The sequence below is a fragment of the Felis catus genome, chromosome B2 (genome assembly GCF_018350175.1).
Source record: "Felis catus isolate Fca126 chromosome B2, F.catus_Fca126_mat1.0, whole genome shotgun sequence".
In the NCBI taxonomy this organism is placed as follows: Eukaryota; Metazoa; Chordata; class Mammalia; order Carnivora; family Felidae; genus Felis; species Felis catus.
In genome coordinates this window covers 34,448,574-34,463,566 of record NC_058372.1, presented here as the reverse complement: position 1 = coordinate 34,463,566, position 14,993 = coordinate 34,448,574, and the positions used below count along the sequence as shown (strand labels likewise).

Sequence of the window (14,993 nt, the reverse complement as noted above, 5' to 3'; positions counted from 1 at the left end):
GACTTTCTTTGTATAGACAAATCCTAGATACTTTATACTTTGTTTTACATATGTATTGCTTTTTGAAATTAACATTCTTTTTTCATTATATTCTCTACCTGGCAATTGCCAGCCTGTGATAAACCTACTGATTTGTATAAAATTATTTGGCTACATTTGTGAATCCTTTTACCAGACCTAAAAGGTTTCATTGGTAATTCTCTTGAGCTTTCCAGATTGAAAAAAAAATATTTTCTACAAATAATATAAATACCTTATTTTCCAGTTGTCAAAATTCTTATCTCAGTATCATATATTATAGCATTAGCTACATCTCCCAGAACAATGTAAGTACTAGTGGGTGGTCTTGTCTTACTCCTGAATTTTATGAGACAAACTTCCTATGCATTTCTATTAAGGTGGTAACAGTTGGCTTAAGATAGACATTATATTTACTGTGTTTTTTTTTTAAAAAGTATTTTTCTAGTTTACTAACATTCTTTTTTTTTTTATTTTTTTTTCAACGTTTATTATTTATTTTTGGGACAGAGAGAGACAGAGCTTGAACGGGGGAGGGGCAGAGAGAGAGGGAGACACAGAATCGGAAACAGGCTCCAGGCTCTGAGCCATCAGCCCAGAGCCCGACGCGGGGCTCAAACTCCCGGACCACGAGATCGTGACCTGGCTGAAGTCGGACGCTTAACCGACTGCGCCACCCAGGCGCCCCAAGTTTACTAACATTCTTATCAGGACTTACATTAAGACTTCGTATTGAATATGTCAAATTTTTTTCTAGCATTTAAACTAGGGAAGCCTAGGAGAGGAGCAAGTTCTACTACAGATGTATTGCATTCAAGATGCCTGTTAAACATCCAAGTGGAAATGTCAGAATGGCAGTGGGTACCTGAACAAACAGATCAGGGGAAGGATTATGATCAAAAAGTCACTGGCACATAGATGATAATGAAAATTATGGGACTAAATAAAATTGCCTATGGAAGGAGTGTAGATGCAGAAGAGAAGCCCTGAGGCTTGCCAACATTTAGAAATCCAAAAGAAATAGAGGAGACAACAAGGAGACCAGAAAGAAGCAACCAGGGAGGAAAGAGGAAAAGCCAAAGAGTATTGTGTGACAGAAGAGAGAAAACTATTTCAGGAGAGGTGAAAGTTGATAACGAACGGGGAAGGGTCAGAGAGAGAGGGAGACACAGAATCTGAAACAGGCTCCTAGCTGTCAGCACAGAGCCTGATGCGGGGCTCGAACTCACGGACTGTGAGATCATGACCTGAGCCAAAGTCGGTCGCCCAACTGACTGAGCCACCCAGGTGCCCCGAAAGTTGACAATTCTATGGAATGCTGCTGTAAAACTGATTGACCAAGCCTATGGGGCATCTGCTAGGTGATAGGCTCAGTCACTGGTACTGGGGATATCAAAAACCAGGCACTGCCCCACCTCAAAGAGCTTAGAGTCTAATACGGGAAATAGATTTATAAATTACAAAAAGCAATACATTACTGGCACTATGACAGAAGTGTGAGTGAAGTATAGATGAAACACAAAGGAAGCTGAGATCCTGGTTGATCGTCTTTGATCTGAATCTGGAATGATGAATAAGTGTATGTGGATAAGATGGAGAAGGACAAGGCAGGCACAGGGAACAGCATGAGCAAAGGTAAGCAGAAGTCAGGCATCTTTAGTTAACTTTATGGCCAGGGTAGTGGTGGGGACTACAGACATAGGTAAAGCTAAAGAAGATGACAAGAAGCCAGGTCACGAAGGGCTTACATGCCCTGCCAAGAATCACACATGGGGTTGGAAAGACAAGTAAGATCAAGAAGACAAGATGTTTCAGAATGCTATCAAGACCACTGCTGTTTTAATGGTTGACCATGAAACCCAGGCTAGCTAGAAAAGCCAAAGAAATCAGAAATTACGGATTGATAGAGCCTGAAGAATAGTGAGTAACTGAGGAACCAGAGGTCGCAAAGATGAAAAGCAGATGTGGCCAGGAAGATTTCCTATTTTGCCAGGAACTCATGATTTCTTGGTGTCTTAAGTCCTTTTGTATTCTGAAATTCCTTGACTGTTCAAAAGCTAAATTAAGTTGTAAATTTTAACCCATCTAATTGTGTGTATTTTAGAATGGAGAGCCGAGACATGAAATGAGCAATCTTCCAGAAGTCTCTAAAAACGCAAATCCAGACTACATCATGATGCAGGAACCGATAACAAAGGAGGAGTTGGAGCTAGACCTGGAGCTGGAGCCCACAGTGGAATCAGAACAAGAGACTGGACTAGATCTCGAGCTGGACCTGACTCATGGGATGGAGCCTGAGTCAGAGCTAGAGCCTGAATCTGAGCTAGAGCCTGAATCTGAGCTAGAGCCTGAGTTGGAGCCTGAGCCCGAGCCCGAGGCTGAGCTGGAGGCTGAGCTCAAACCCAGGCCAAGGGCTCACACTTATCCTTGGCAGCAGTACTGGTCTCTGTATCCGTCTACACTTCCCAGATCTCCAGTTCAGGCTCGGCGTGGGACACCGTCAGTTGAGAGGAGGCGTCAACATATGAATTTATATTCACCCAGGGACAATAATACTGAAGACTGTTAGGAAATGAACTGGGAATAAGGAGTCAGATTCCCTTGGCAAACCCTCCCCACCCAAATGGGGTCACTTGGTCAGAAGACCTAGACCAGTTACAAACTAGCAATACTTGATTTGGGACTCCTTCATCTGCTGGCCTCTTCCTTGCTCAACACGGATCTCACTCCCAGATCACAATGCTAAACACCAAGAGTTATCTCTGAATTCCCTACCTAGGCTTACCTCATCTCACCATCAGCAGATATTCTAGTAAAGGATTTCCTTCTTTGCACACCCCGTACTCTGGGGGTTTTGTCCAAGCATCTCTAACTTACTCCTCTCATCTCCGTTCCCCTTTCTCCAAAGAGATGAGACTCAAATAAAATATACAACTCTAGTTACATTTGGACACTTCCTGCATCTTTCCCTTCTCTATAGTCTATATGCCTAAAGAAAGGTTGGGTGGGAGAAATTCCAGAAGTGGTGGACATGGTGAAGAAGATATAAGCAAGAAAAAGAAAAACTGGGTGGCATTTGTGTTTTATATGCAAGGTATCTTCATTACACTGGTGGTGGAAATGGGGAAGTAGATAGGTTAAGTTAAGCCAGCCTGCAAGGCTTATAATCTAAGGAATTGTTACGCTGAAAACACTTTTGTCATCACTCCAAGAACAGGATCTTATCCTCATCCTACCACTGTTTCAGAAGACTAGTCAGCTGCACCAACTGATGAGAAGGTTAGCTCTATAGAGCTCTATTTGGTATCCAGATTCATATTCACCACTGTTTCGTCCTTACAAGTTTTTAAGATACAAGCAATCTAGAATCTGTATTCTTGGTGGACCAAACTTGGAGTCTATGACAGACACAACCTCTTAGGAATTGGAAAAGTCAGTCATTACTAGTTTGGTCCAAATCCATTTTAAAAATTTCCCCCTCCCCCGTTAAAAAATACCTAGTATTAAGCTACAAGCAGAAGATAAATATAGACCCCTGGGCAAAGGTTTATGGAATCCTGAATTTATTTTCCACTCAATAAACAAGACTCCTCTTGCTTGGATACTTAATTTCTCTCATCCGTTGGGTTAAAGAAATTCTTATTAAAATATAAGTGTCTCTTATCACAGAGATGACATGTGCAATCACTCAGTCTACAAACATTCACTAAGCATCTGCTCCACACACACCCCAAACAGTGCAGTAGATAGAACAATATTAGCCCTACTTTACACATATAAACTGAGACTCGGATAAGTTTTGTAACTAGCCCGAGGTCATATACAACTGTACCCTAAAAGAGGTGGGAGCCCAAGTCACAGGCTTCCTTTGTTCATGCTTACCTTATACATTTATTGAACTCCTACTGTGTGCCAGGAACTGTCCCAGGTGCTGAAGATACAAGATGAACAGAAGAGACGACAAAAGTGATTATAAATTGTGATAAATACCTTGAGGTAAAATATAAGAAAGTCTACAGGCATACATTAGGAGGGCCTGAACCTACCTCAGGTGTCAAAGAAGTTCTCCCTACAGCAATGACCTATGACCTGGCACCTGAAAGATGAGTAGAAGTTACACCTAAAGCAAGTTCCAATGACTGCTAGGAGGGCAGAGACAAATGGGAAACCAAGAGTGGTGACCATGGGTAGGTACAAAATCCGAGTACCCAGGAACACAGCTAGGTGTAACCTTATGGTAATTGCTATGGCACCAAGGGCTCAATCAGAAACTGGGTCAGACCCAGAATGAATTGTCAAGGTGGCAAGGGCAGGCACAGTAATTTGTCAAGACCAAGAAAGTATTTCACACTTAAAACAGGAGACTAGGAATATTTGGAGAGCCCAGTTTCTGTGGACTGCCTCCCTCTCACACCAGCCACCTTCTATTCCTGCATTCCCATCAGAGGAAGGCCTTTAAATACAGAATGAGTTGGCTTCTGACACTTGACTAGCAAGTGGTAGAGTTTAGACTCTGGTGCTTTCTGCTGCAACTACAACATAGCTAAATCTTGGCATTGGTGCATGACATCAGAAAGACCCAACTAGATGCTTGGACTACAGGCTATCTTTAAAGAATATGCTACTATAAACCCATAACATCCAGCCTTCCCCAAAGTAATAACATAAATACAAATGGTTAATTGATTGTAATTACTACAGCATTAAAGAAAACATAAAGTAACAATTCAAGGGCTGAGTCTTCTTCCAAAATGCGAATCACCTGAAATTCTAAGATATTTCAAATTCTATAAAATACTACGGTTTTGGTTGCTTAGCCCACTTTTCATAGCATGGTCATCATTGCAGCCTTTATCATCAATGAGAGACTGGAGAAAAATGCTAAAAACTGAAAAACCAGTACAGATTGGATCTGAAAGTGTCTTAGCACAAATTTTTCTTCATTACTGAAAAAAGAAAAACAAACCACAAAGCAGCTCATGTTCGATAGTAAATGGGGCTTGCGGTGTGATTTTTAAATATGAAGAACTAAGTAGAATCACAAGACCTGCAGAACAGTAGGTCTGGAAAAGAAACTGGTCAAAATAGGTAACATTAGGTATCTGTGTCTAAATATGTTAAATATCGCAAAGCCTAACAAATTGTAACATGAGTCTCATACATATCTGATTTAGACGATATGTAGATGAGACATTGGACTTAGACCTTCGGGTTCATGACATGTAAGAAAGACAAGAACTTGGGGGGGCAGAAGTGGAATGCTATGGTCTGACTATATCCCCCCCAATATTGTATGTTTAAATCCTAATCCCCAAGGTGGAGGTATTAGAAGGTGGGGCCACTGGGAGGTGATTAGGTCACCCTTATTATTAATTACTAATGGGATTAGTGTCCTTATAAAAGGCCTCAGAGACAGCCCTCCTACTTTCCACCCCCTCCTGCCTTCCAAAGCAAGAAGATGATCATCTGTGAATCAGGAAGTGGGTTCTCACTAGATGCCAAGTCTGCCAGCACTCTGGTCTTGGACTTCCCAGCCTCCAGAGCCGGGAGAAATAAATTTCTGTTGTTTATAAGCCAGTAACCTGCAGTATCTTGTTATAACAAGGCACCCAATTGAACTGAGACATCATGGTCTGAGGATAAAATAATGAATAAAGTATGATTTCTGCCCTCATACAGCTCCCAAACTACAAACGGGTATTGCAGGAGGGAGTGTCACAGACTCCTAAATGAAAAGGTGACAGTGAGAGGTACAGTACTATGGAAATGTAGATGAGAGGAGGGGTTAGAAAGAATGTAGATCCGGGGAAACAGTTACCGAGAAGAAATGATATTGGAGCTGGGCATTAAGAATATGTAGAAAATGGGGCGCCTGGGTGGTGCAGTCGGTTGGGCGTCCGACTTCAGCCAGGTCACGATCTCGCGGTCCGTGAGTTCGAGCCCCGCGTCGGGCTCTGGGCTGATGGCTCGGAGCCTGGAGCCTGTTTCCGATTCTGTGTCTCCCTCTCTCTCTCTGCCCCTCCCATGCTCACACTCCTCTCTCTGTGTCTCTCTGTCTCTCTCTCAAAAATAAATTATAAAAAAAAAAAAAAAAACCCTAAGCAAAATAGGAAGAAAACCAAGCTTAAAAGCAACCAGAGAAAAAAGACACATACTTGCAAAACAACAATAACACTTATTGCTGACTTTTTAACAGAACTTATGGAGACCCGAAGACCAAAGGGTGATATCTTTTAAGTTCTGAAAGAAGTGAAAAATCTGCTGACCTGAAATTCTGTAACCAGTGAAAATATCCTCTAAAAATAAAGATGAAATAAAGATTTTTAACAAATTAAGAGAATTCATTACCTACACTTCACTCTACAAGAAATATTAAAGACAGTTCTTTAGGCTGGGGTGCCTGGCGGGCTCAACTGGTAAAGTGTGCAACTCTTGATCTCGGGTTGTGAGTTCCAGCCCCATGTTGGGTGTGGAGATTGCTTAGAAATAAAATCTTTAAAAAAAAATAATAAAAAGAAAATTCTTCAGGCGGAAGGAAAATTACTCTAGGGGGAAGTTCAGAACTGTAAAAGGAATGAAGAGCGTTGGAAGGGTTAAATATGTGGCTACATATAAAAGAATATGGATTGTAATCATTTAAAGCAATAATAACTATTTCGTGTGCAGTTTATAACATGTTAAAAGTATAGGACTACAAAAATGCAAAAAGCAAAATGGTAAATGGAGATAAACTGTTCACAAAGTGGTAAAGAACTAATTTAAGGTAGAAGAAACTTGTAAAATAATAATGCAGGAGCACCTGGGTGGCTCAGTGGGTTGAGCGTCCGACTTCGGCTCAGGTCATGATCTCACGGTCTGTGAGTTCGAGTCCCACGTCGGGCTCTGTGCTGACAGCTCGCAACCTGGAGCCTGCTTCGGATTCTGTGTCTCCCTCTCTCTCTGCCCCTCCCCTGCTCGTGCTCTGTCTCTCTCTGTCTCAAAAATAAACAAAAACATTTTGAAAAATTTAAAAATATAAAATAATAATGCAAAGAAGGTATAACTAAAAATTAATAGGGGAGAGGGGCACTTGAGGGGCGCTGGGCTCTGTGCTGACAGCATGGAGCCTGGAGCCTGCTTCAGATTCTATGTCTCCCTCTCTCTCTACGCCTCCCTCACTCATGGTCTGTCTCTGTCGCTCTCAAAAATAAACATTAAAATTTTTTTTTATTAATAAAGGAGATAAATGGAATAATGAAAACACTTCATGAATCCAAAGGAATACTGGAATAAGAAAACAACATATAGGACAAGTAGAAAAGAAATTCCAAGATGGCAATCAAACTCAACTATATCCATAACTAAATAAATTAAGTATTCTAATTAAGATACCGACTTTTGGGGGGCACCTGGGTGGCTCAGTCGGTTAAGTGGCCAACTCTTGATTTCGGCTCAGGTCATGATCTCACGGCTTCTGGGTTTGTGAGCATCGGGCTCTGCATTCACTGAGCGAAGCATGCTCCGGATCCTCTGTCTCCTTCTTTCTGGCCCTCTCCTGCTTGCTAGCTCTCTCTTGAAAAAATAAATAAATAAACGTTAAAAAAAAAAAAAAAGTTTGGGGCGCCTGGGTGGCGCAGTCGGTTAAGCGTCCGGCTTCAGCCAGGTCACGATCTTGCGGTCCGTGAGTTCGAGCCCCGCGTCAGGCTCTGGGCTGATGGCTCAGAGCCTGGAACCTGTTTCCGATTCTGTGTCTCCCTTTCTCTGCCCCTCCCCCATTCATGCTCTGTCTCTCTCTGTCCCAAAAATAAATAAACGTTGAAAAAAAAAAATTCAAAAAAAAAAAAAGTTTACAGATACAGACTTTTTTGGATGGATGTTTTAAAAAGACCCAACTATCTATTTATGAGAGACACAATGTAAATATGAATATGCAAATATATACACAGTAGAAGGACGGAAAAATACAACAAGCAAATAGCAACCAAAAGAAAGCTGCAGTGGCAATGTTAATATCAGACAAAGTAGAGCATAAGGCAGAAAATATTCCTAAAGGTTAAAGGTTTCACAGTGATGAAAGCGTCAATGAAACAGGACAACATAACAATCCTAACTCTGCGTGCGGGTAATAACATAGTTTCAAAATACATAAAGCTGACTCAGTAGAGCATGTGACTCTTGATCTCAGAGCTGTGAGTTCAAGCCCCACTCTGGGAGTAGAACTTACTTAAAAATAAAATAAACAAAATACATAACGCAAAATGACAAAAATAAGAGGAGAAAGAGACAAATCTCAGAGCACAGTTGGAGATTTTTAACACAATTCTCTCAGTACAGAAACAAAGGATTCTAAAGGCCTTGTATTTTTCAGGAGGAAGACAGAGATCGTGATTAATGCCATATTTCAGATTAAATATGTGTAGCGGGGGTGCCTGGGTGGCTCCGTCAGTTGAGTGTCTGACTCTTGATCTCACAGTCTCTACTGTCTGTGCAGAGCTCACCTCAGATCCTGTCTCCCTCTCTCTCTCCCCTCCCCTGCTCACGTGCTCTCTCACTCTCTCCCTCAAAAATAAACATAAAAAGGGGCGCCTGGGTGGCGCAGTCGGTTAAGCGTCCGACTTCAGCCAGGTCACGATCTCGCGGTCCGTGAGTTCGAGCCCCACGTCAGGCTCTGGGCTGATGGCTCGGAGCCTGGAGCCTGTTTCTGATTCTGTGTCTCCCTCTCTCTCTGCCCCTCCCCTGTTCACGCTCTGTCTCTCTCTGTCCCCAAAATAAATAAAAAACGTTGAAAAAAAAAATAAAAAAATAAACATAAAAATAATAATGAAAAAATAAAATAGTAAAAATAGTTGCATAGTTCAAAAAATAAAAACTACTCAGTTAAGACAGTGAGGAATCTTTGCTCCTAGCCCTGTCCCACACTCCCATTCCCATATTCCTTTTTCCCTGCCCCACCCAGATAACCACTACTACGACTTCCCTTTGTGCGTTTCTAGGACCTTCTAGTACGTCTTTATGCAAAAACATTGCGGCTATTTCTTTATGCAAATAGGGGTAAGTATGAACATACAGTCTTATGTTCCCTTTTTCTTGCCCAAATGGTTATTAAATATGTTTGGCGACTTCCTCTTTTAAAAAAAAAAAACAATCTTGGAGATTTCTAGTATTGATACTGATCTGAAGGAGGGTTTTTTGGTTTGTTTGACTGATTGATTTGTTTTGTTTTGTTTTGTTTTGTTTTGGTCTCAGACTTCAGGTCATTTTTGATTTTCAACAGCTTGATGGAGCCATAACTGGCATATAATAAATGACACATTTTTTAAGTGCCCAATTCGGTGTTCTGACCTATGTATACACCTGTGAAACCATCCCCACAATCAAGACGAACATACTGGTCACCCCCCAAAATTTTCTTGTGCCTTCTTGTAAGACCACGCTCCTGGCTCTCTCCAACCAAGTCTCCATTCCCAGACAACCGCTAGCCCGCCCGCTGTCACCAGAGATTGGTCCTCATTTTCTAGACTTTTGCAAAAATCGAAAGACACAGCAGGTGTCGTTTCTGGGGAGCGTGAGCTGGCTTCTTTAACTCAGCGTAATTACTTTAAGGTTCATGCGTGTTGCTGCACGTACCAAGAATTCATCCCTTTTTGTTGCTATGTAGTTTTCCACTGTGTAGGTATCTCATAGTCTGTTTATCCATTCATCTCCTTATGGATAAAGGTTGTTTCTAATTTGGGGGTATTAAAAATAGCGTTGCTATAAACAGTAATGCAAAAGTCTTTGTATGAACATAGACTTCCACTTTTCTCAGCCATAGAATGGCTGAGTCAAATGGTAAATGTGTGATTAATGAATTTCTGAAAATGTTTGTACTATTTTATGTCTCCACCAGCAGCGTCTGAGAATTCAGTTTCTCCCTCTCCTCATCCACGCTAGTTTTGTTCAGTCTTTTTAATTTAAGATGTTTTGATAGCTATATACTTATATTTCACTGTGGTTTTAATTTGCCTTTCCTAACGGCCAATAATGTTGAAAATGCTCTCATATGCTTGTTTTATATTCACGTATCTTTTAGTTTTATTGGTTTGCAATACGGTTTTTCTGATCTTATTTCATTGATTTCTACTCTGATCTTTATTTCTTTTCTTTGCTTGTTTTGGGCTTCATCTGCCCTTATTTCATTAGATTCTTAAGGTGGAAGCTGAGGTCATTGATTTGAGAACTTCTGTTTTAATACTGGTGTTACAATGCTATAAATTTCCATCCACCTGCTGCCTTAGCAACATTCCACAAATGTTAATATGTTATGTTTTTATTCAGTTCAAAATACTTAATGATTTAACTCTTGATTTCTCCTTTGACCCCTGGAATATGTAGAGTTGTGTTATTTAGTTTCCAGATATTTGGGGGATTTTCTAGATACCTTTCATTTATTTCTAACTTAATTGCTTTGTGGTGAGAGAACACACCTCGCATGATTTGATTCCTTTAAAATTTTTTGAGACTTGTTTTATGATCCCAAAAAAGGTCTGCCTTGGCAAATGGTCCATGTGCACTTAAAAACAATGTGTTCTGCTGTGGTTGGAAAGATTATTTTATAAATGTCAATAAGGTCAAGTTGGTTGATAGTGTTGTTCGAATCTTCTAAATCATTACTGATTTTTTGTCCACTTGTTCTATCAATTATGGAGACAGGGGTATTAAAAACTCCAACTATTGTGGTACCTAGCTGCCTCAATCGGAGGAGCATGCGACCCTTGATCTCAGAGTTGTAAGTTCAAGCCCCACGTTGAGTGTACGGAGATTACTTGAAGTAAAATAAAACAAAATCTTTTAAGAAAAGAAAAAGAAAACTCCAACTACAATTATAGGTTTGTCAATTTCTCTTTGCATTCTGTTAATTTTGCTTATGTATATTGATGCTCTATTCTTAGATTCTTAATACTTAGCTTTGTTATGTCTTCCTGATGAATGGACACATTCATTCCTTATGAAATGGCACTCTTTGTGCCTGGTGATACTTTTGCTCTGAAATTTGCTTTGTCTAATATTATTGTTGCCATTTGTCTAATATTACTATTGCCATTAGGGCTTTCTTTAGAATAGTGTTACATGGTAAGTCTTTTTTTTTTCTATCCTTTTATTTTTAACATATTTGTATTTTTATATTTAAAGTGGGTTTCTTTTTGTAACTCTTTTAGCCAACTTGACAATAAATCATCTTTAATTAAGTAATTAATTAAAAATAAATAAATAAAGTGGTTTTCTTGTAGGTGGCATATAATTTGATCTTGGTTTTGTTTTGTTTTTTTCTCTCTAAAAATCTCTCACCTTTATTTGGGATTTTTAGACCACTGCATATAATGTGATCACTGTTAGGGTTAGGTTTGAGTCTATCATTTGCTATTTCTTATCTGTATCGTTTGTTCTTTGTTCCATTTTTCCTTTTTCTGCCTCTTCTGCATTATTATTAGTGATGCAACTTTATCCTTTTTGTTGGATTGTTAGCTACAACTCTTCATTGGGTTGTTTTAGTGGTTGCTGTTGGGTTCATAATATACATATTTAACTTATCACAGTCTACCTTCAAGTAATATTGTGTGGCTTCATGTATAATATAAGAACCTCACACCTGTATACTTGTATATCTTCCCTTAAAACCTTCGTGCTATTGTGGTCATACGTTTTACTTCTATGTATGTTAGAAGCCCTCAAATGTATTGCTATTATGTTCTTTACTTTGAACAAGTCAATTATCTTTAAGAAGACTTAAATAAAAAGAACAAAATTTTACTATTTAGCCACATTGTGTTTCTATTGCTTTTCACTCCTAGGTGTAGACCTATGTTTCTATCTGGAATCACTTTCCTTCTGCTCGAATGACTTCCTTGAACATTTCTTGTAGTGTAGGTCTTCCAGATTTTTTGTGTCCAAAAAAAGTCTGTATTTCATCTTTGGTTTTGAAAGACGCTTTCACTAAGTAGAATCTAGGTTTGGCAGTTTTAAATATTTCAAAGAGGTTGCTCCACTCTCTTTTGGTTTGCATGGCTTCTTTTCTTTCTTTCTTTCTTTCTTTCTTCCTTTCTTCCTTTCTTCCTTTCTTCCTTTCTTCCTTTCTTGAAAGAGAGAGACCACAAGGGCAGGGGAGAGGAACAGTGGGAGAGAGAGAGAGAAAGAGAATCCCAAGTGGACTCCATACTCAGTGAGGAGCCCAATGCAGGGCTCGACCCCGGGATCATAACCTGAGCTGAAATCAAGAGTCAGTCACTCCACTGGCTGAGCCACCCAGGCATCCCTGGCTTGCGTGGTTTCTACAGAAAAATCTGCTGTCAACTCTTTTTGGTTCTCCTGCATGTAATGTGTCTTTTATCTCCTACTGCCTTTAGGATTTGTTCCCTTTTGGGGCCCCTGGGTGGCTCAACTTTGGGATATTTAGACAACTGCATACAATGTGATCCCTGATAGGGTTAGGTTTGAGTCTATCATTGGCTATTTTTTATCTGTATCATTTGTTCTTTGTTCCATTTTTCCTTTTTCTGCCTTCATCTGCATTAATTGAATATTATTAGTGATTCAATTTTATCCTAGTTGAGTGTCAGTCAAGTCAGTTGAGCGTCTGACTTCAGCTCAGGTCATGATCTCGCAGTTTGCAAGTTTGAGCCCCAAGTCAGGTTCTGTGCTGACAAAGCCTGGAGCCCGCTTCGGATTCTGTGTCTCCCTGTCTCTCTGCTTCTCCCCTGCTCACACTCTCTCTCTCTCTCAAAAAAATAAATAAACATTAAAAATTAAAAAAAAAAAAAAGAATTACCTGGACATTAATTTTTGCTTAGTCTTATTAAGAATTTGCTCTTTATTACTGGTTTTAAGCAATTTGATTATGATGTGCTTTGGTATAGTTTTCTTTTTTCTTTTAAGATTTTATTTTATTATTATTTTTTAACGTTTATTTATTTTTGAGAGCGAGCACAAGCAAGGGAGGAGCAGAGACAGAGAGGGAGACAGAGAAACCGAAGCAGGTTCCAGGCTCTGAGCTGTCAGCACAGAGCCCGACGCAGGGCTTGAACCCATGAACCGTGAGATCATGACCTGAGCCGAAGTCGGATGCTCAACCGACTGAGCCACCCAGGCACCTCTCTATTTATTTTCTTTATTCTTTCTTTCTGTGTTTCATTTTGGATAGCCTCTGTAGTGAGACCTTCGGGTTCACTGATTTTTTTTCCTTCTGCAATGTCTGTTCAGCTGTTAATCCCATACAGTAGATTTTTTCATCTCAGACGTTATTGTTCTCTTTTCTAGAAGTTCAATATTGGCCTTTTTTTTTTTTAACATCTTTTACATTTGTATTTAATGTAGTCAATATTTCCTATAGTTTCCTAAACATACAGAATACAGTTATAGTTGTCCTTCATGTACTTTTCTACTAATTCTATCAATGTACATTCTGGGTTGGTATGTTGGTAGCATTTCCTTCTCATTAAGGGTCACGTTTTTCTACTTCTTTGCATACACACGAACTTTTACTGGATCCTGGACCAATCATATTAGATATTGTAAATTTTCTCTTTGGGGGGATGGGATATAATTGCATTCCTAGAAATATTCTTGAGCTTTGTTCCGGGATATGGTTCAATTGGTTGGAAACATTTTGACCGCTTCAAGTATTATTTATGTTTCGTTAGGTGAGACCAGAGCAGCGTTTAGTCTAGGGCTAATGTTCCCCCTAAACTGAGAGAAAAAATCTTTCTAAATATAGCCAATGCGCTGAATATTGGATTTGACATAGTCACAGGAGCCTCAGGCTCTAATTAATTTTGCGTTATTTTATCAATCTGCATATGGAGACTTTTGGGGGCGCATAATATACATTTGTGAAAATAAAGTTTTCCATTCTAAGAGTAATACTTGCTGTTAAGTGAAAATCTACAAAATACAGAAAAGCAGGAAAAAAGAATCCCTTGTATGTCCATTCCCTAGAGATAAATTCTGTTAACATTCTGAGGTACTTCCTTTGCATTACTAGAGAGCACGGGCTTTCTCAGAGCAATGGAAGGATTCTCCCCTCCCAAAGTTATAGAACTTTTTAAAACTTCAGCAAATTAGGGTGCTTCTCTGATTAAATCTAGGAGAAAAATCACCCATACTAACATGCATTTCTTGTTCTCAAGGTGATTTTTTTTAAGTTTATTTGTTTATTTGGGGGGGGAAGGGGCAGAGAGAGAGGGAGAGAGAGAATCCCAAGCGGGCTCCATTCTGTGCTGTCAGCACAGAGCCCGATGCAGGGCTCGATGTCACAAACCTTGAGACCGTGACCTGAGCCGAAGTCAGACACTTAACCAACTGAGCCACCCAGGTGCCCTTCTCACCCTCTTTTTTAGGAAGGCTTGGTCATGGCTGCCTCTCCAGTCTCAGAGCAAGTTGTCCTGGGCCAACCCGTGATGTCAGCAGTTCATCTCCGGATTTTTTCACTTAGGGAACATTTGAGTGCTTGCCAAGTGCTGAGCCTTAGGCTAGTCTGGGTTTTTACAGAATGAATCTGGAGGAAATCATAGGCTGGAGGAGGAGACAGCTATAACCCAAGGACTGTAATGCTAAATACACTGATCCTTAGTTTGAAAGTGCTGCAGGGCTTTAAGGGCAAAGAGGGGGCAGGACTCTATGTCACCCTCTGCTGGGAGCATCAGGAAGGTATTTTAGTTTGGGCTGGTTGGTTTGTTTCCGGTTTTTACAAGAACACCAAAAATACTTTATTAGCTCTCAAAAAAGCAGCCATCACAAGGCACATGAAGTAGAAACATACCTTAGCAGTCAAAGGCTTAGGGTTATATACAATTATAGCTGTTTTTCTTTTGTAGCCTTGCCCATAGCCAGAGGGACGTAAACTAACATTCTGCAGCACCGGTCAGGAAACTCAGGGACACTCGCCAGTGGTTCTGAGCACATTAACAAAAAGACACAAGAATGGATTCGACCACCTTAGTGAAAAATGTCTAGGCTAGAAC

General features: G+C 40.1%; 1 protein-coding gene across 6 annotated transcripts in view; it reads left to right on the top strand.

Annotated features, from left to right (window-relative positions):
* SLC26A8 (solute carrier family 26 member 8) overlaps window positions 1–2,963 on the top strand; it is an 84,427-nt gene extending 81,464 nt beyond the window's left edge. For all 6 annotated transcript variants that reach the window (XM_045057444.1, XM_045057443.1, XM_045057442.1 and 3 more), the window contains one exon: window positions 2,123–2,963. In XM_045057444.1, coding sequence (XP_044913379.1) covers window positions 2,123–2,587 — 465 coding nt within the window. In that variant the 3' untranslated portion in view covers window positions 2,588–2,963. The remainder of the gene's footprint in view (window positions 1–2,122) is intronic.
* The last annotated feature ends 12,030 nt before the right edge of the window (window positions 2,964–14,993 follow it).